The sequence below is a fragment of the Diplotaxodon limnothrissa genome, linkage group LG19 (genome assembly GCF_057381915.1).
Source record: "Diplotaxodon limnothrissa isolate DT_005_m linkage group LG19, D_limnothrissa_male_GT1.1, whole genome shotgun sequence".
Lineage (NCBI taxonomy): Eukaryota > Metazoa > Chordata > Actinopteri > Cichliformes > Cichlidae > Diplotaxodon > Diplotaxodon limnothrissa.
In genome coordinates, this window is record NC_140614.1 from 32,142,266 (window position 1) to 32,163,371 (window position 21,106).

The 21,106-nt window shown below is 43.6% G+C and overlaps 1 protein-coding gene across 1 annotated transcript in view; it reads right to left on the minus strand.

Moving 5' to 3' along the window:
- Window positions 1-21,106, minus strand: part of LOC146612596 (signal-induced proliferation-associated 1-like protein 1) — a 39,801-nt gene that overhangs the window by 5,113 nt on the left and 13,582 nt on the right. The window contains exons 2-15 of the mRNA XM_085342556.1: window positions 13,995-15,688; window positions 13,740-13,870; window positions 12,450-12,638; window positions 12,113-12,287; window positions 10,292-10,395; window positions 9,884-10,041; window positions 4,734-5,313; window positions 3,334-3,608; window positions 2,965-3,216; window positions 2,717-2,860; window positions 2,452-2,606; window positions 2,287-2,369; window positions 1,560-1,978; window positions 525-731 (exon numbers count right to left, since the gene is read on the minus strand). Of these exons, the coding sequence (XP_085198682.1) occupies window positions 525-731; window positions 1,560-1,978; window positions 2,287-2,369; window positions 2,452-2,606; window positions 2,717-2,860; window positions 2,965-3,216; window positions 3,334-3,608; window positions 4,734-5,313; window positions 9,884-10,041; window positions 10,292-10,395; window positions 12,113-12,287; window positions 12,450-12,638; window positions 13,740-13,870; window positions 13,995-15,486 (4,364 nt within the window). The 5' untranslated portion in view covers window positions 15,487-15,688. The remainder of the gene's footprint in view (window positions 1-524; window positions 732-1,559; window positions 1,979-2,286; window positions 2,370-2,451; window positions 2,607-2,716; window positions 2,861-2,964; window positions 3,217-3,333; window positions 3,609-4,733; window positions 5,314-9,883; window positions 10,042-10,291; window positions 10,396-12,112; window positions 12,288-12,449; window positions 12,639-13,739; window positions 13,871-13,994; window positions 15,689-21,106) is intronic.

Sequence of the window (21,106 nt, forward strand, 5' to 3'; positions counted from 1 at the left end):
CAGTTCAAATGTTCAGAATGGCAATGGCAGCTGTAACTGTTCCCAAACCAAGCTGTTGGCGATCTGTAGTCGAATAAATTACTGATTTATTGCGCCAGGAAAAACCGGTTTGTGTGAAAACATTTACCACCAACACAAAAGATAGGAATCGGCTTTCTGACCAAATTCAATATGTGAGAATAAGAGTGCAAATTTTTTTTGTCTTCCTACAAACCAAAGAATATTGATCTACAATATTACAGGGTACAATACAAAGCACCTTCAGAAAACTATAAATAAAACTGAATAGAGTTGAATTGATGTGGGAAAAAATAAAAACTCACCACACGGTGGCGCTGCTGACCAACTTTTTAAACAACACCTTTAAAATTAGCTGACCACTCAGTGAGACAAAGATAAAATATGTCGACATGATTGACAGCAGGATCCACTCTGCACTAAGTTATAATATTTTATCTGCATGCAATGGTGCTTTAGAAACAATTTTGAACAGATGTTTAGTAAAATAATTATTTCCATCTTACTTGCGAGTGCTGCCAAAATCCACCGAGTTAACAGTTCCCCCAGGCTTCCTCCAGCCAATGAGATACTTTGAGGTGGCTCCTTGACGAGGGTAGAAGCTCTTGGAACCTGGGGACTGGGAGTTTGAGGATGTGGGTGATGTGGGCACAGGAGCAGCCTCATCCTGGGGGGACATGGGCCTGCAGCCTGATGGACCAGAAGAGGCTGAGCTGGGGACAAAACAAAAAGCAAGGGCAGAAAAGTGTGACACAGCCTTACAATTTCATCAGTATCAAACACAGAGAGCAGACTGATTGAAAAGAAAATGCATTAGTGATGCATTTTCATTGCACTGATGTATTTTATTTTTCTTAATGTTTAACTATCAAATTACCTTAGTTACCTTTAATAAAGCTGAACAAACAACAAAGAGCCAGGCATCCTTAAAACCCATTAGTAAAGGTGTTCCTTCAATATATGTATCCAGATATCTCTGCAGACTGGATAAACCGATGAATTCATAAATATTAAATAAGAACACCGTGTCCTTGCACTTCATTTTCAGCTCTTTAAAATAGCATTCCTATAGAGTTTGACATTAATGCTTGAATTTTCCAACATCGAGTTTTGTGTCTGTGCACGAACTATAAAACAAAGCTGCCAATGTACAGGTCTGGTGGAGCCGAGTTATTTCTGGCTGAGTGAAGAAGAGAGGCAGGAAAGCTTTAGTTGATTCAAAGGAAGTGGGATTTAGAGGAGGGGGGAACAGTGCTGAGCTCACAGTCTGCATTTCTAGCAACTTCAAGCACTTCCTTTCTATCATGGATACCCAGAGACGGAGATACATGCAAATGCAAAACCACAGACACAGATATTTCATTCTTCCGCTCCCCCTTTGTTAGTGCCAAACCGCAGAGCTTTGGACTTCTTTTCAGCCGGGACAGTGCAGGATATATCTGGACTACAATGAATCACTGTCTGTTTAATGAAACACTGATGCAAAGGATCAGATTCCTAGACTGCCTATGTAGCTAAATTCTAACAGAACAGCAGCACACCTGGAGTGGGCGGCGCCATCACTTGGGCTATAGGAGCCGCTATCGGGACCAAGTGGCAAGGATAAGGGGCTCTTCCCTGGGATCTCGGTGCCTTGAGAGATGACAAGACAGTCTGGAGTTGGAGGTGAAGTGTCAGCGGCCATCTGGCCGTCTGGTGGCTCATCCTGCCAAGGGATTTTGTCTTTTGCCATGAAGGCACCAGTGGAGGAAGCCGTGCTGCTCTGCGTGGCAGTGAAGGAGGTTGCGTCAATGCCGCTGTCGCTGGAGGTACCCTGAAGATAGCCACTGAGATCCAGTTCACTCCGCACTCCGGAACGGGAGCCAACTTCGTACCACTTCTCGTCGCTGTGGGTGGAGCTGGAGGCGTTGCTTGACAGTGTGTTGCTGCTTGACTGGCTGGATGAATAGGGAGCATCTGCCTGTTACCAGATGAGAAATCTGCGATCAGTTTCTAGATAGAAAAACAGGACATTTTGCTGCAGCGTTCCCCCAAAGACTGTTTGTTTTTTGTCACCTCCCATAACTCCTCATGCTGCGATCATATTTACCCCAATGTTGGAAACATTTTAATTAGTGTGCTTAGCGTAGATTGGTTCATGGCACACAAACTTTAGCTCACAGTCATACGATGCTAACTGTGATTAAACAGCAGACCTCTTGTTAGCACAGGGCCTCCTTTATCAATTCAGGAAGGAAATTACATGTGGTGGTGTTGGCTATCACTCACCTTGGTGCTCTTGTTAGGAGACACGTGGCTGCTCTGCTCTGACGGCTGAAGTCGAGGAATCACCACCTTGGAAACCACGGTGTCTAAGACGTACGGAAAATTTAGAGCCCATAATGCAAAACATGTTTTTTGATTTACCAACACTGAGGTAGGAGTTCTGCCTACCTGAGCTGGGTTTGTCCCCTGATCTGCTAGCGGGATCACCCTCCCCAGGTCGTGACCATCCAACACCTGAGCTCGACGATACTTTGATCCCATTGGCGCCCTCACCTGCCACATGGCGCACAGATGAAACGGGGGACTGGCAGTTGTTATTAAACCTGAAGAGACATAAAAAATGTTATCTATGTTGCTGTGTAGCACACATCAAGTTTTAAGAAAATATATATTTATGAAATTTAGTCTGCATAATTTGTAGCGATGAACTCACCCGTCAGGCATAGACTTTTGCCTCCAGTGGGTGGAGGCCATGGTGTCTGTGTAGGAGAGACTGGAAGGGGAGTTTGTGTTGTGCAGTGTGCGTCCCATCACAATGGAGCAGGCAAGGGCATAGTTGTCATTCCCTGGGGAATATCTGTGGACACATATGGATGCGATTAAAGACATATGTTACAACCAGACAGAAGTTAGCTCTGCATGTCTGCAAGTTTCATAACAGCATTATCGTTATTATGTGACCTTTTGGGGTTGAGCGGTCGACCATCGCTAGACACACTGCGGGGAATAGCAGCAGGATTACTTAAGTCTGTGGGCGGGGCCTTGATGAGGGTTCCTCCAATGCCAGCAGCACGCGTTTGAGGGCTGGATGAGGTGCGTGGCCACTTGGTGTTGTTGTTTGTGGAGCGAAAGGGAAACTTTAACTCATAGGGCATGCCCTCTTTGTGGTTCTTGTAGTCCACAAGTGGCATGTGGTAGATTTCTGAGCAGCCTCTGTTGGCACATGAAGCAATCGCAGTCAGAATACTTTAAGGATAGCTTCAAAAGCCACAAACCAACACATCAACTACAGTCTCTCTTGTATCCATTTGTGACTTATATCCACAGTACCTGCGTGGCGTTGAGTCTTCATGTGGAGGAATGATGACCACCTTTACAGTGACAGAGGTTCTAAGAAGATCAATCATTTGCTCGTGGGACAGCGAGGCCACGGACACCTTGCAAATCTCCACTAAGCGGCTGCCCTGCCTGAGCCCAGCCTGCCAGGCATAGCCGTAGGGCTCCACCTCTGCTACGATCCCCTCGAAGTTGACATGAAAGCCCAGCTGGCCCAGGGCGTTACGACGTAAGGTCATCTCTGTGGTTTGGCTTCCCTTGGTCAACAACTAGAGAAAAGACGGTGTGAAAGATCAAGGTTGAGTCAGAAAGGTGGTGAAAAAAAAGGGTGGATGAAATGTATTGTTAGTCACAAGCTGACGCACATATGTCAATAACATAACACGCATATCATAATGCATTTTTCTGCACAGTTAGCCTGATCCATGGCTCCAAGGGTTGAAGAAAATTTTTTGAGCAATCCGGTTAAAATTTCTTAAAATTGGTGTCTGTCAAATTTTTCAATTTTTCGGCCCTTTGAGCACCACATGGAAAATGCTAATTTGTTCAGTATTTCCAAAAGAAGAGAGCAAATTCTGCAGGTGATCTCTATAAAACTGGACGAGCAATGTCAAAACAATCCAGATGAATCTGGATAAAAAGCACCATAGGCTTTTACACATCCTGTATATGCCTTTCTTTATTGAGTTCACCAAGTAGAAAACAGTGGTCTGAGTTTTGGATGTTAAAAAAAGAAGATGAAGAAGAAAGAGCTCTTTCCTGTACTGTCAGCAGGAAATCCTTTTTTACTTTATCATTAAGCAGAACTGCAGTGTCTGATGAATGATTGAAATATCCCATCAAAAGTGCCGCTTTATCTAGACCACAAGGAAACCCTCAGTAATGATATGAATTAAACTACTATGCATTATGCTTGGCATGACTTTTAATCACAGGGTCAGTGCAGCATCTGTGGCTTTCTGGTGAGTCCATAATTTCAGGCTACGCCCTTATGTTGCTGTAATCATCAACAATAGTTTTTTTTTTTCAAGCTACTGTTGTCAGGGAAGTGGACAAAGGGAGAGTGTGTCCTAACACTTAAAAAGACTTCACCAAGCACTTTTTGGCTGCATTATTGTTCACATACACAGTGACTCACAGACTGGGACTGGTTAGCTGGGTGATTTGGATTTTTACTAGATGATACTAGAAGATAACCAGCTAAAGAGTAAATATGCTGATATAAAAGTAAGAATGCTTTCACGATAGTCACAGCTCAAAGCATCTCTGTGTGTGTTTATTACAAGATGCTTGTCAGAGGTGCACTTTTTAAGGCCTGCAGCCTCTGATATCTGCAGCAGATGGTGTATGCTATACACATGTGTGGCTACAGAAGGTAACGGTGCCCCACTGACCTCCAGTCTTTTGACAACCTCTCCAAAGTCCTCCGTGTTGTTATTAATGGAGCGCAGCGATACGCTCTCACCGCGCTCATAGTAGATCTTCATAGAGGCGGGGCTCCCGGTTGACCAGCCAATCACATCGCGTGTGGCACAGTTAAACACGACCGCTTTGGCCTCTTGATCCAGCAGGATGATGAAGTCGTTTGAAATGGCCAACAGGCACTCGCGTTCAGCCCCGGCTACTTGATCTTCGGCATGAACCTGCCAGGTTATAGCCCCGAGGCTCCGTAGCTCCGCCCCGCTGTACGGACGCACCTTCTCCCGCCGTTTGTGTGCCAGAGAGATGAAGGGGAACTTCCCAGAGGGTTCCACTGATGTACTGGTCACGTGTCGCTCTGCCAAATCCCGCAGATACTCCTGCCGTGTCCGTGTTGCCATGGCGCCAAATTTATTTGACTTATGAGCTGCGTTCTCAGCGTTGATGACTTTGGCCAAAAGGAAGTCCCTGAACACAGTGGACTTGGGAAAGGTCACGCCTTTCGGGATTGGTGGGCCAAAGGAGGGAACGTCCTGGGAACGGGTGACGGCCACACTGCAGAAGAAAAAGAGAAAAAGAAGTTTTAAATACTCAAGAATTCATATTCTCTGGACTTTCCATTAGCAAAATTGTCAAGAAAGACAGCTGTATGTTTTGTTCCAGTTATAGATTCATTATGCATTCATTTTTAAAGGTTGCCATGACAGCGAAATACTTTTCTGTAAACACTGGGACACCATGAGCAACGTTATGGCTTTAAAGCAAGGGTGGGGAACTCCAGGCCTCAAGCGTCGGTGTCCTGCAGGTTTCAGATATCACCCTGGTCAACATACCTGAATCAAATGATTAGTTCGTTAGCAGGCCTCTGGAGAACTGCAAAACATGTTGAGGAGCTAATTTAGCCATTTAAATCAGCTCCATTGGATCAAGAACACATCTAAAACCTGCAGGCTTTAAGGCCTGGATTTCCCCCACCCCTACTTTAAAGGAAGGGCATTAGTCTAGTCATGAATTCCGAACTGACCAATCAGAATGCATTACAAGAATGCAAGTGTTTTGATGGCAAAATTTTCTTCCTGTAAGAAAAAATCCCAAAAGAAAACCAAAGGACACGGAGGAAGGAAGTGTTATTATGCATTGATAATTAGTTTTTGTTTCTTTGAGTTGGGGTTAAGGTCCAGAAGCAGGTATAAATAATTATTTCAGCCTTTTAGCTTCATTGACTCCTTATCATTGCGCACTATCTCCCAAGCGGCCAGGCTGAATTTCTTTGTAGCCAGATTAACAGAAAGTAGAATGATACCCCAGGATTGGCTCTGGTAAGGATGAGTTTACTGCATAAGCATGTATATTCAATTATTTTAAAAGGCATTTTAAAATTGCATATAACTTTTTTTTAAAAACACATTCATAAAAAGTGGAGTATAGAATATGCATATGCAAAGATAAATAGACTGAATTAACACAACACAACATACAGTTTACTGTATGGTTACCTCACCTCTGACCTTTGCTCTAAAAAGGAGGGTGTTCTAATTCCTACAGGCAAAGCTCGCGTCTTGTCCACTGCTCATATTACATTTCTACACAATGGCCGTTTGAGTTAAATTACTATCAATTAGTAACTGTGTGGCGATGCTGCCTTCTACATGTTCTTCATTAGAAATCTGGGAAACTTTACAAGAAAAACCTTTCAAAAGACTTTAAACTACCAATGAGGAAAAAAACTTGTCTGCCTTCTTCCTTTATATAAGTATAGGGGCTATATATAGCTATAAGTGCATACGTGCATGTACACTAAAAACCGAAAAAACTAAGACGTGGTCTCGGATAAGCTACTTTGACAGTCCTGACAAAACTCCATCCAGCCCATTAAACAGATAACACAGCCTCTGCCTGTAGCAGAAATGCTGCAAACCATGGCCGACTGCACTCAGCATATTAATGCTATACATCCAATCCTAGATGACAAGCCAGCTCCCAGTGATGACACCCTGCCACTCTCTGCTACATCATGGTATATGGAGGAGCAGCACTGTGGCTCTGGCTCGCAAGCACAAACAAAGATCATTTCCTAAATAAAGATCTGGTTACGCAATCCTGCCTCGCTGGCCCCGTGTGACTTTGAGGCAGCGGTTGAAAGCAGCAGATTAGCACCCCGCTGGCCCCAGGCCACTTACTCCTTTAATGCTCCGGTTTGGCTCAATATGACCTGAGAATTATCCAGATCTCAGCAGCAGGCAATGACAGGCTATTAATAACTAGATGACTCAACAAATAAAAACATGCCCTTTATTAATAGAGATTAAAGAGGCAAATGCATTGTATTATAGTAAAGGGAAACAGGGGAGGAAAGAATCTCTTCATGTAAAACAAAGTTTCAAGCTAGCATATATGATGTGCAACAATTTAAGGAAGGAGTGTGAAAGGGAGGGCTACTGAGCAGCTGAACTGTAAATCCCTGCATCAGGTACTCTTGTATGGTTTTGACCACCACACCATAGCATGCTGAACTCAACACAAACATGTGTAACTTACCTCCTGTCTTCATCAAAAAGTAACCAAGCTCTTCAGATTACTGCATCGAAACACTTATATTCAATCAAGGCGGTAAACAAACTGTGCCGATGCTAACTTAATTCTTCCTTGTTCCTATAATACAACACCCAACATAAACCACGCAATACTGTGTAGCAAATCCTTGTAACTGAGTTCTCGTGTCCAGACTCTTTTTTCTCCCCCCTTAAACCATCAGGGGAAGGCATCCAGGGAAAGACTTGTGACAAACAGTCAGGAGTGAAGTCTTAACACATGGTGCCTCAGTCCACACAGAATATGAGTTGAATTCGAAGACTGAGATTGTGCGGATGATTCTTGCGTAGGGTAGCAGGATTGTCTTCAAGGATTCGGTGTCTTGGGCCTCTCCATTTCTTCCATAAGGTAAACAACAAAGATTTCTCTCTTTCTTTCAGAGTATAAACTAAAAGATGAACCCTTTATGCAAAAAGAAAAACAAACGAAAGCAGCCACGAGTCAATGAGATGGAGTAGCTCATCAGAAAAAAAGAAAAGTCAGCACGGAGAAGAAAAATAAAAGGGCTCGAAATAAATTAGCCCAAATATGACGCCGCCGTGGCTGAACAGACAGAAGGTTGGCTCGACCTGTCTGCTCCTCAGGTTGGCTCTGTGAGCTCTGAGAAACACTGCTCTTAACAGTCCTCCCCACTCACATGCATGTCCATTGAAGAGAGCACTTCATGTGCATGGCGCTAACTCCTTCAGACCACTCCAACTCATGCTGCCCAAAGGCAAAGTGGCAAGCAAGGAAAGGAGGGGGAGGGAGGGTTGAGACTTGTATTTATATGAGTGTGTGAAGAGTGAGTCTTTGAGTGAATTAGTGTACGGCGGGTGGGGGGCAGTGTGTGCAAGTGAGCATGAGAAAGAGGTAAAAGGAGAAATGGGAGTAGGGGAGCGAGTGGGAGCAACTACATATGTATAATATCTGTGTGTTCAAAGCACAGAAAGAGCATGTGCAGTGGGGTAGAAACGCATAAGTGTCAACGCCACACAGCTCCACGGGAGAACCCCCATCAATGTGACAGCTACTGCACAAGTAATTTCTTCTATCTGACAATAATCAAACTAATTCACACACATACAGATGTGCAGTGGAAACGCAGCTCACGAAGACGGGACAGCAGCCAGGCAACAGGCTTTAATGCTAGCGTTTCCCTTCCAGTCAGTGCTTTTGTCTTAATGCTACTGTAGCTACCTGCATGAAAACACATCTACAAGCTCTGAAAAGTGGTGTGGAGCTTTTAAGAGTCCCATAAAAGGATCCGGTCCCAGACAGAGATGCGAAGCCAAAATCAGATTTTCATTCAACGTCACTGCTGAGGTTTGTCAGTTTGACCCACTTAAAATTGCAATGCATCTCGTTTTCACTGCACATGCTCATACACTGCCAAAGCATCGTCATTCAGCATAAAATTCTGCTGTCTGGTCTCAGACACAACCTGCTTTGCAAAGATATGCACAAGGTTTACTTTATGTAATTTATGTACATTAATTTATGTTAATGTATAACCACTACCTTTGAGGAGGCTAAACCTTGTTAAGGACTCTGCAGGTCCAAAGCGATGTTCTGTGCCTTTGAGCCTAAAGATCATGAAGGATCACACCAATAATCTTGCAGCAAAGCTACTTCCTCTTTTTAAGAAACAGCAAATCACAGAACAGGAAAGCACTGACTGCGAAAAGGAAGAATTAAATATTTTCACCATAATTTGCTTAAAAATAACATCCAGTGACTTTTGATAATTAACAGAAAATATAGCTCCTCATCTATAACATTGCTCATGTATTTATATTGCAGCACAGCTGCCACTAGACAGAGGAGTGATAAGGGAAACGGGCCCATTTCTTTAACCTAAGCCATGGTCACACCAGTTAACAAATTCATCTTGGCCCAGTCCCCAGAAATACCATAAGCTATGATTGTATACTCAGAGTATATATACTCTGAGTATACAAAAAAATGGTTAAAGTACACAAGCTTAAGTAGAAGATGAGGTCGTACTGGACGGGGCTCCCTGGGATCTGTTTGTTAGAAAGTATGTGAACCAACACACTGTGCTGAAATCCATATTAAAACTAAATATGAGCATGTGCTCTGATTCAGTATCAGATTTATCAGGGAAGAATACCCCTTTGTCCTTGATCTGTATAAACACTTAATTTGGTTCCAAGCTAGACTTTAGTTTCCTTAATTCAGTTAAGGAAACTAAAGTCTAAAGTCAGTCCTTTGTTCAGCCAGCTTTATTCCTCTTTTGATGATCTTCCCCCTCACAACAAGACAGCTTGAGATATAATACATAAAGGCTTGCTGAGGTATACTAGGCCTCTTTTAAAGAACCAGAAAGGGTACAATTAAAAGCAGAGTCACGAGCTTGTCAGCCAAGAGACCACAGTTGTTTTAAAACTTGTTTTCCCTTTATTGTCTTTTGTGAATTCTTTTCATTTTCAATTTCGGGTCAAGTTTAGGCACTAAAAAGTACTTGGTTAGTTTACAGATTCAAAACAGGCTGCTCATGTTTCATCTCTGCTGGTCACGCTTAAAGACCCACCTGTAGCATGTGCTGTCGGAGCAGGGGTTGTGTACTCGTACGATGATGAAGACATGTTGAAAGTGGGAGCGAATAGTCTTGGGAGTGAAAGGGTGAGCTCCGGGCTCCTGGAACACTATGGTCACTATGTCGTTCCCAATGTGCCGCTTTCTCAGCAACTAGTCATTGAAAAACAAGGAATTTTTAGAGAGGCGTGACAACTGAATGTAAAAGTCATACAAAGGATTTGGTACGTTCCATTTACTGGCATTAAAAAAAAACCACATTCTTTAAAATGAAACCTGATTCCTGAATGATAAGTCATAACATTCCTCTCTGATGTCTTTGTGGCGCAAATAAAAAGAAGTTTTTCCATTTCCGAAAACACAACTCAGGACATACCACGAAATACGTACTCCCCATCTTTACCTGCTGTTTGTTGTTGGGCGTGTAAGGCAGCAGAGTAGACACATGGAACATGATCTCATAATCCTTGTATGAAGTGTACAGGGAGTGAGTGCCCGTGGAATCTGCTGCAGGAAAAATAGGAATACAGTGTTCAGACTCATTGTATCGCTACTGCCATTCATTTTTCTTTTCAGTGCTTTTTTGTGCAAGACAGGATGCAATTTCACTGTAGCACAAACAGCTACACAATAGTCAGCTGTGGATCAATGTCAGCCTGTCAAAGCTAATGTTAATAAAGAGAACAATTAATTGTTTTACTCATGCATCCTGTAAGGGAAGCTCGTTACATTTTTCCCTGCCATTGCACAACAAAGGTCTAGAATTACTAAGCAGGGAAAAATAGGCCGAGACCACAATCGCAAAAAAAATAATAAACAAATATAGGAGCAGAGAGTTCAATGTGCAAATGTATGGAAGTTTAATTCATTTCCAGTGTTACAGCTGACCTGTCAGATTAATGTAAATAATAATTATTTACTATCACATTCTGATTAATCGAATGCTAACGTATTTATTGAAAATGTGCGCATCTATCTCATTTTTTTAAAATTTGCTGTGTGAGGCTGCAGATCTTTATTAAAGTCACGTACAGCACAGCCACCTGTGGGCAACAGACAAAATCTGAATTGTGGCAAAATACAAAATTATATTGAGTGAAACCTGAGCGTCATTATTACAGCACACTTCTCACATCTGTCTGAGTCACAATGGTAGTTTCATTTTGACATATAACATGTTATTTAATTGATCTGATAATAAAGAGAAGGTAGATTTGTGGCGTTTAAACACAGCTCTGCGTACACGTGCTGCTGGTTAAAGACCTGGAAACAGAGGATTCGAACCTGTCTGTATCAAATGTGTAAAAAAAAAAGATTACTATATGCTCTAAGTCCACTTCTGCTCTGTTACATTAAAATAACAGTATAGGAAACCAGCAGTATGTGTTTAGGCTGAGAACTCAGTGAAGAGGACAGAGGCCAAGCTTTAGCAATGCTAACCCCCACAGCTTTGAGCAATCCACCCATGGCAATTACATGTTAATTCTGATAACATCTCCCAATAAAATTCCAAATAAATCAACTCTCCTAGGAACAACTATCACAGCCATATCAGGCACAAAATAAGACATGCTTTTGTTTCAGCATTAAATAATGGCGCAATTTGCAGGAAATCACATGTATGATTCATTTAAATAACTCCTCCCCAAATTACGAGGTCTGAAAGAGGATTGTGTGTGATAAGCTCAGCTAAAATAACTCTGCCCATGCCTTTCAGTCAGAAACATCTTACGGCGTCTCTTTAGCAAATCCCAAAACAATTTTATTTGAAAGCCAAAAGTTTCGTACTATTGTAAACCAACAATAAATGTAGGGTAAATGATCTAGGGCCTCATTCATTCACCTAACGAATCTGTTTAGTCATGCCAGGCAACATAAAAGTCCTGATATAGTCACAACACATCAGGTGTCATTTTATTGTCTAGTGCCAGCACTAATAGACTGTTGTAGCGGGCATGTTGGTCAGAAGGAACAGAAAGTGAGATAAAAGCGGAGAAGATAAAGGCAAGATAAAGGGCCAAAGTTCAAAAACTATAAAGTGTAATATGAAGAAGGGGAAATCCAAGTCACCATTCACATCATGTCTTACTTTCACTACCAAAACGAAAGATATCTACACTCTTATATGCAATCAGTTTCAGTGATCAGCGGGTTTAAAGATGTGTCACAACTTAGTACTATTTACTGTGTGTGTCATCTATAAGTATGCTGGGGGAACTGTTACTTTTTGTGTCCAGCTGGGCTCTGTACTTGGTGAAGCCCCTGAGGCGAACCTTCTCCCCCAGCAGCTGGAGGAACTCTTCCAGGGCGGGACCGGCTACTTCGTTGTTGTACATTTCCTCCTCTGTGCTCTGCCCTGCTCGGCAGTACATCACTCCCACTTTTACCTGAAAACTCAGCTGGGAACAAGCAAAGACACAAACATGACGGTCAATTTATTTCTTTAATCTACTTCAGCAGTGAGCAGGTTGAATAAAAGAATTCCTATTCAGTTATTATAAACACACGTTGCAACACTTTAAACTTTCGATCCTTTGGAAAATTGTTTATTTTCCGCCTACCCCTTGTTCATCCAGTTTCATCAGCTGCTCAGTGACTTTGGGTGTGTTGAGAGCCAGTCTGAGGCAGGAGAGATCCAGCTCAGGCAGAAGATACTCCAGTACATCTTTAATGGGCAGACCTCGGCTGGTGCCATGCTTAGAGGTGGAAGGCACTGCATCTTCTAGTATAGAACCTCGAAGAGTTATCAGCTGGAAACGCAGAGATGAACAACAGGAGATTACAGTGAGGAGCGCGAGAACCAAAGGAATGCACCTCAGGAATTTTTAATGCGCTTTGAACTCTTGGAGATGAAACACAGTGATAACAAAACATGCCTGCCCTGACACATGGAAGGAAACACAGGCTGCTGTGGTTCTTAAAGTCATAGCTGCCTCTTATTCAACCATTAAGAAGTTATGTGAAAACACAGAACAATCACAAAGTGCAACCGAGGAAGAAGAGGAGGTGGAAGGGCTTGTCTAAGCGCTCTGTGTACACAAAGTGTGCATTGTGCCGGGCTCTGGGACTGAGCTCAATCACTTGGCTATCATGAGCAGCTGGAACGGATGGAGACTTTCTCTCTCCTGCAAGCTTGAGGCTGTGCTGGGCTTGTTTTTACAATAGACCTGTGTTCCCCATGTCTAGAAGGTATGGTGGGGGTGTGCTTAGGTAATTCAGGCTAAAGTGTGGGGGTTTAATCACATGCACCTGTCCTGCCTCAGTCCACAACAAACAGCCCCAGGCAGATGCCTTTATCCACTGTCTGGGAATGCATGTCCATATAATCCCATAACGCAAAATTCAAAATCCAATATCCCAAGCCAAACACAGAAGACAGGGGAGCTAACACAACTACTAAATATGACAGTCTATTTTTACTGAAACAAAGACGTAAAGTTCTCCGCACAGCGGTTTTAGGTTGCTGACAGGCCTTGGAGGCTGGAGGATGAGCGCACTTCCTGAAGTTTCTTCACACATTGCTGATTGTGACACAGCTGAATAGCCCAGGGGTTGGTTGCATAACCAAAAAAAAAAAAAAAACCAACCAAGGACTGAGACTTATTTTACCTTGAGCTGGTCTTCCTAATATGGGATGCATAGAGTTGTTGCAATAAACACACCTTCTATATGGTTATATAAGGTCTGTGGTGCATGTATGACACCCTAAATCCAAAGAAGCTTGCTTCACAGACAAGCAAAGTAATTTGTTTCCCAAACTGGTGAAATGCTGTGGGCATATTTTTCCACAGTAGACAGGAATAGCACGAAGTTACGCTGAGGTTCCATGCAGGACGGACACTATAGCTGACCTCGCTGGTCCTGAAGATGACACGATAGTTATACTGCTGGCCATGCTCCTTGTCCTCCTCCAGCTTCTCTCTGCGCATGCTCACTGCTACTGGACCCAATGCCTCATCTAGCCCAAAGTAGTTCCAGTGATCTGAGGTAGAAGTAGTAGTACAATTAAAAACTGATCATGTATATTCAACAGCACTACTTCTTTAAACAATAAATCCATCTATATGCTATGACAGCTGTAATGAAAGCAGGTGAATGCATCTCACCCCTCAGGTAGAAGAACTTCCGATAGTAGTAAGCTCCCAGGTCCACGTGCTCCACAATGTATTGTTTGCCCTTGTCGCCGAGTGTGCTCGGGCCCTCCTTTGGTCCCTCAAGAACTGCTACTCCAGCATTGGTTAAGTGTGTGCTCACAGATGTTTCGTACAAGTTATTTTCCCCACTCAGGGTCCCTGAGCCACAGTTTCCAGCTCCGCCACCCACAAGCCCATGATATCCTGGCCCGTTAGCCCCCAGCTTGCGCCTCGCAATGCCATCGGCACCGATCTCATTGCGGAAGCAAGGGCAGCTTAGCAACATTTCGTTGCTTTGTTCATCTCCAGCATCCAGGCTAGGACTGTCCCTGGAATTGAGATCTTCCTGGCTTCCACTAGGAGAGCTATAAGGCAGGCTGTGGGTGGATGACAGAGTAGAGGTAGCAGAGGCCACGGCAGCGGCAGACGCTCCCGTGGTGGTGTTTTTCCTCTTGCCTGCAGTCTGCCGCAACTGAATAATTTCATTGAGGTCAAAAAGCATGCTCTGAACATCGTAGTGAGCGAACCCTTTCTGACACACCCAGGGCTTGAGAGGAGGGCCCGTGTCATCCGTTCGGCTGTCCTCCACATCAGACCCCGCTCTGGGGGAGTCGGACTCACCTCGCACGTTCCTAAGTTTACGGAATATAGACTCGCCTCCTGTTTCAGACTTTGTGCGTCTCTTTGGGGGCTTATCTCTGTCCTTCGCCTTAGGAGGATGACCGTCTGTGACATCCTCCTGAAGATCAAGAATCCCTTGCTTGGATGCAATATTTAGCATGTCCTCCAGTTTCTCTGGAGCAGGGCTACGTTGATCAACTTTGTCGCCTTGATAGCCCTTAAGCATTTCAAAGAAGCTGTCTCCAGCTACTCCATGTTGATCTATCGAGGAGGTGCTGCCATATTCACGGTGAAGAGGGGACAATTTGGCTCCCGATGATGGACCCCACTCCTCCCCACTGTCTCCACTGCCTTCCATCTCACCAACAGTCATGTCACTATTGCTGCGCTGGCGGATGCGTCTCTGCCGTGGGTTTCTATGTGCAGGACCTCTATAGTCTCCTGGAGCGAGGTAACGGGTGTCAGGGCTGTAATTGTTAGCCTGGGACTGGGCTCGATTCTTTAAAGTGTTGTGGATGTTACGCAGCATTGTTGAGTCCTGAGGGCTCATTATAGAGCCTAACTTTATGTGACTTTTTCCAGCTGAGGGCACAGCAGAGTTCTCAGGCTCCGTAGATGAATGCCACAGAGGCATCATAACGTCTTTCCTTGGGGGCCAGTCGGCCACACGAGCCCGTACACCCATTTTAGGCACTCCTGTGCTCACAGTGGCGTGGATGTTGTCAGTGCGGCTTGAAACAGGAACCCCATTGGCCATACGCAGGTGGCGGGTGTAAAACTCATCACTGGCGGGGACCGAACCCCCAACGGTACGCTCCATGGGTGGGTGCTTCAGGCTGGTCATTACATAAGTGCCAAAGGGAAAAGGCACTCAGCAGGTGAGCATGGCTGCCTCTGGGATGGGACACTGCTCTCTGACCTCATGAGCCATTTGATTGTCTGGATTAAGAGGCAAATTCACCTCATCAGCGCTCAAGACGGCTTTATGCCTCCTTACATGTGTCGAGACTGCCACACGGCATTTTCCACACTCCAAACACCCGCTCCTGGAAACAAAAGAGAAATCAGTAAGTGCATAGAGTAATATTCTAAAGAGCCATAAATGAATACGCATGATGAGTCACAAGGCTTTTTCCTGTCATAAATAAGACTGGAAATAAAGGAAAACAAGCAGTGTAGCAGATATTATTTAGAGCATTCTTTATATTTATTAATTAACACCACCTCTGCAGTACATTTTATATTAGTGTAAAATATCTACTCTCACGAATAGAGGGCATCTTTTCTTCCAACCTTTCCCCAAAAACCAAAAACAAAACACACAAGGACAGAAATATGCAAATGCTTATTTTCTATAAAAAGCAGTATATATGTGGGATGCACGGACCTGCCTGGAGAACAGAATGTGAATTCTTTTCTCTTTTTAAAAACCGGTGAAAATTCAACGGCACGTTCAATTTCAGATAAGGGAGCCTACTTTTCAAACCAATTTCAGCATAACCATTGTGGGGAAACACAGAAAGTCTGCCAAATTATAAAAAGAGGTTAACAGTGAGTGCATTTTTTTTTTTTCCTTGAAAGTCGAAGCCATTTCCTTAATAAGATCATTTATGTAGATGGAACATGAGTGAGAGAACAATCTAAATATCTTCAGCTGGCAGACTTCTAGCTCACCCCTTCTCTGACATCTCCTCGAATGCCCCTTTAAATAGCCAAACATTAGTGATTTGTATTGCTTAGTCGCACTTGTCAGGATCAAATATGCCAAGCTGCACATCAAAAAGCAAAGTGGCCCTTTGAAAGTCATCTGAAAAGTGGGTGATGATCCTCTGCCTGACAAATCAGGCCAATTTGGCAGTGAGACACTGAGGGAGATTAAGGCTTTACTTTCACTTGGCCCTGACTGGCTGTGGCTGTGATCACATTAGCCACCAGCAACGAGAGCACTGTGACGGTCCTATAGCACAGCCACCTTCACACTGCATCAAAACATCAGGAGCAGCTCAAAATCATGCAGTCCTTAGCAGAAAGAAGGCCCTCACCTTTGTCTAAACCATACAGAATTAAGGAAATGGAAGCATTTCATCAAAGGCAACAAACTACAATGTATGTGAAAGTGGTGCACAGTATCACGTGACCGGCAACGTTGCCACAGTGGCACAGTTAAGTGAGAGATGGGCCAAATATTCCCTAGATGCTTTCCTCATATGTTTGATATATCAACATCGATTTATAAGTCATGCAAAGAGTGTAAGCACAAAATCTCAAAGCTCTGCAGATGATTCAGTTTTCAGAAAGCCTTGGGCAAATCAGCCAGAGTCAGCCTAGCTTCAGTACACAGAAGAGTGCTTTCTGACAACAAATCTTTAAGCCTGTGCATATTATGCAGCAGAGTGGGATTCTGCAGCCCAATATTGTGCAAAAAACATGCAGCATTAAATCATGCAGTAGCAATTAGTCATAAATCCTGCTTGCAAAATGTAGCATGCGGAGGCTAATGTGCTTACAGGCTTTTGCACTGTTTTTGCACAAACAAACTGTGAGCTGAAACAAACATGAAGACTTTCAAATCAAACCCAGTATATCATTTTAATGGGTAGAGCTTACAAGCAAAAATGGCCTCGGATCACATCATTCGACCTTCATGTATCTTTTGAAATCTTCAGCGAGAGCATAATCAAGTAGGATGACAGGCAGTATCTCCAATATGATCTTCAGTCTGTCACACAAGGAGGGTTTCCTGCTTAGCTGAATGGACATCAATTGTTTGGGGCATGGCAGTAGATTATGTGCCTGAAGCAAATTAATAAACACTCATTATTTATTTAAAAAAACTAATTCATGTCCTACTAAATCTCTCTTTCTCTCACGTTTATAGGAGTGAAAATAGTCAGGGAATGCAAGTTAAACCATGCGTCTAGTCCCAGAGCGTTGGGCCTCATTCCCTTATGCCGCCGAGCGTCCACAGGGACAGAGAGATGAATTGAACTAACACACGACACACGTGCGCACACACATGTCCCAGAAAACAGGCCTCTAATCTCCTCGCTGACAGTTACGCAGACAGACGGCTGACTTCATGGTCCTGTCAGATTAAAAGAATAGCTATAGCACTGAGACTTAGAGTCTTGTGTTGGCTGAGAGCGGGGAAAACTTTATAAGAAACAAAGATAAAACCTAACGATTCACAGGATAATGCCGTCTTGTTCTAAACCATCCTATCAGTCTTTTTCTATTTAAAAAAAAAAGAAAGAAGATTTTTCCACATCTCAGTGGGACGTGTCTAGACAGCTTCTGCATGCTGACCAAATTTGGTTAACTTCCTGTAATTGGGGCTCTAACCTCTGAGTGTAGACCATGTGACCCTACCTAGAGATGAGAAAAAGAGCAATAAAGAGGTGATGATTTTATGACATACCTCTCATGATCTACAATTTGTTGATTGTGTGCTTCTGGGGATGAGACAGAGTAATGAGTTTCTTGGAAGCCTCAGTGTGTGTAATTCAGCTCATACAGTGGGGCCTTCCAGACACCCATGAAATCAAAGGTGGAAGACAGACAGCAGTCAGTCAGCAGGAACGGTGAATCGTGCAGTGAATCACAAGCAAGGGTATGAGAATGTCCTGAGTCATCATCATTAAGGCACAGCTTGGCTTACTAGACTTATATTTAAAAAAAGACTGTCTCCTGAAGGGGAGTCCCATTTGCTGATGTTGATGAGAGAAAGGACAACATGCTGCAGTTGAAAGAGTCTTCCCCCTCGGGTCTCCCAACAGAGAGGGAATGAAGTTTCCCAGTACAACAGGCAAGTGTATCCAAAGCCGAGACAAAAGAGCCGAAGGATTGCCCTACAAGCTTGTAATTACTGCGTGCTTGAATGAGGCTAAGGGGCTGTTTGCCTGACACCATTGGCTTTCAAACAGGCACCCTACCATTTAGTCCATCGGCTCTCTCTGTGTACTAATCTTTCCCCGCTCTAAGGGTTGACAGGGCTGTTGGGCAACAGACACAAAGGTCCCTCTGTCCAAGCTTGGTCAAAAACTGGGGCCTCATTCCAGCACAGTGAAGTCTTTGAAAATTGCCTGGCACGGGAACCTCACTATAGCTGTGTGTATGCGGCCGCCAGGAAAAACCAGATGAATTAAATGCAAAGCGGAACTGGAGAGATAGAGATGGAGCAAATATCAAACCAGGATTTGGAAAGAAGGGAAACAGACTTATTTTTCTAAAAAAAAAAAAAAAAAAAAGTAAAAGGCAAAAGAATAATGTCAAAAAAAGGGGGAAAAACTATCTGTATGAGATTCATAACAGGACCGATTAGCTGTTCTGTAATCCACTCACTCACAGCTGCAACACATATTAACTAGCAGATAACTGAGGGTTAGGGAGAAAAAGGGAAAGCTATCATGTCTGGGAAAGATGAATACACTATAAAAGGAGCCAAAAAGAAAAAAAGACAGAATACATGGGGAAGCAAAAACTCATCTACAACTGGCCACTATGTCATGCACCAGTCAGAAAGAGACTGATGTAATAATAGTCAAGCCAGACTCCTACACAGCATTTCTTTTCGTGTAGGGCGTGTAAGTGAGTGAGGGGTGAACTGAGGTAGCCGCTGAACTTCCAGATGCACAGGACGTAGCAGAGCAACTTCACTAGCCTCTGTTTGACTCTCCCTGTCTTTCTCTCTGCCCTTCCCCACCTCTCCCTGCTGCCTCCTCCTGTTCACAGATCTGGCTGAGAACCAGGCACGAACCTGCCCGTCCATCTGATTGAGCAAACCTGAGAACCTGACACCTTCAGGGGAAAACAAGGCAGGCATGCTGGCAGACAAACAACACCAGCATCATCCAACTGCGAGCAAAGATCCTGGAATTCCACCAATTTCAGTGGAGGAAGTGATGAACATCTGTGTGCATGGAGGGGAAGAAGTCGGGCATGTTTAGGCAATGCTGTCTGCCCAAGAGTTATAAAACACCTTTTTAAAAAAAGAAAGAAAAAAAGCTTGTCTTCTATTCTTGCAGTTACCTTAGACTGAAAGCTTTGGTCTAGGTTGTACCGCTCTGGGTGAAGTGGAGTGCCACACTGAGAACTGGGCCGATGTGTAGTTGGAGGACTTGAAAACCCAGTGGCAGTGTATCGACATTCATCACATCCATTGTCCTGTAGTGCGCCGTTGTGCTAACGCTCCTCTGCCTTAACGCTGGGCCCCCCTCGCTATCACTGCAGCACAGTTCAGTGAGTAATGGGCAGCGCTAACCGCTGGCAAAGTGAATTTCACTCACGGCCGTACACGAGACGACAGTTCTGGAGGAGAGCCAGAACACATTCATTGCCATTATCTCTAGAAGGGCGTCCTCGTTCCTTCCTCTCCTCTTATACAGAAAGCACTTCAGCAGGGTTTCACGTGGGAGACACAGCAGAATAAACAGACACTTGAAACACTTTACATAGTTTATAGTTAGCAACAGTAAACCCATTCCTATATCCAATTATCTGGGTGGGCCCCAAGTTCTGACAATGAAAGCCTTTGTCCAACTCCTACAGTGACACTTTTTAAAAAAACAAAAAACCCAAAGCTAATTGCACAGCTAAGTGCTTAGGTGGTCTACTTATCTAGACTAAAGAAGAATTACTACCGCTTCTGTTTAACACCTGATGATAATCTGTCAAAGAAAATTGTCTTAAATAGGTTTATAGTTGATTTGAATTATGCTATGCTATAACATTATGTACAGTCATTTAATTTATGAAGACAATGGTTTAGAGCCTCATATTTGGCTGAGACAGTTTAGATATAATCCCATCATCTTTTACAGATTGTGGCTTAGAAAGAGCAGTGGAGAAGAAGCAGTGTGCTGCTGCCTGAAGAGGAATGTAAAAAATTCTAATGAGGTGGCCGCCTAGCTGCTGAACTGCAGCAGTTTGGAGCTGGGTTTTAAAAGTGGAAGTCTGCTCAAGGCTGTACTTTCCCTCTCCTTGCCCTTCCTCCCTGCCTGCCTACAACCCTAGGACTCCATTAGAGACAGGGAGCTACTGATGCACATAGACAGGTACATGCAGAGACAAAGACCCGAGCACACACACACGTGCACACACATTCATGCACAGCAAAACCTAGAAAATAAGACAGCAACATCTACACAACAACAGAGATTGTTCTCATAAGCACAATCCCTGGGAACTGATGACTGATGGATACCCGTTTCTGAAGCTAAACCACTTGTTGTTTAATCATAAACAGCACTTTTGTGTCTCGCACCGGTCCGCTGAGATGTTATTTCTGGAAAACCTGTCTCAAACCAAAAATATCTTTTCTTTGAAATTTCATGTTTGACATGCAAATTATGGTCTCTTTATGATCTCCGTGCAGAAACTACTCAGACTGCCCAGAATAAAAAGATCGCCCTATGCACAATTCAACTTTCCAAAGATACCTCTTAACAAAAATAAACAATAAAATG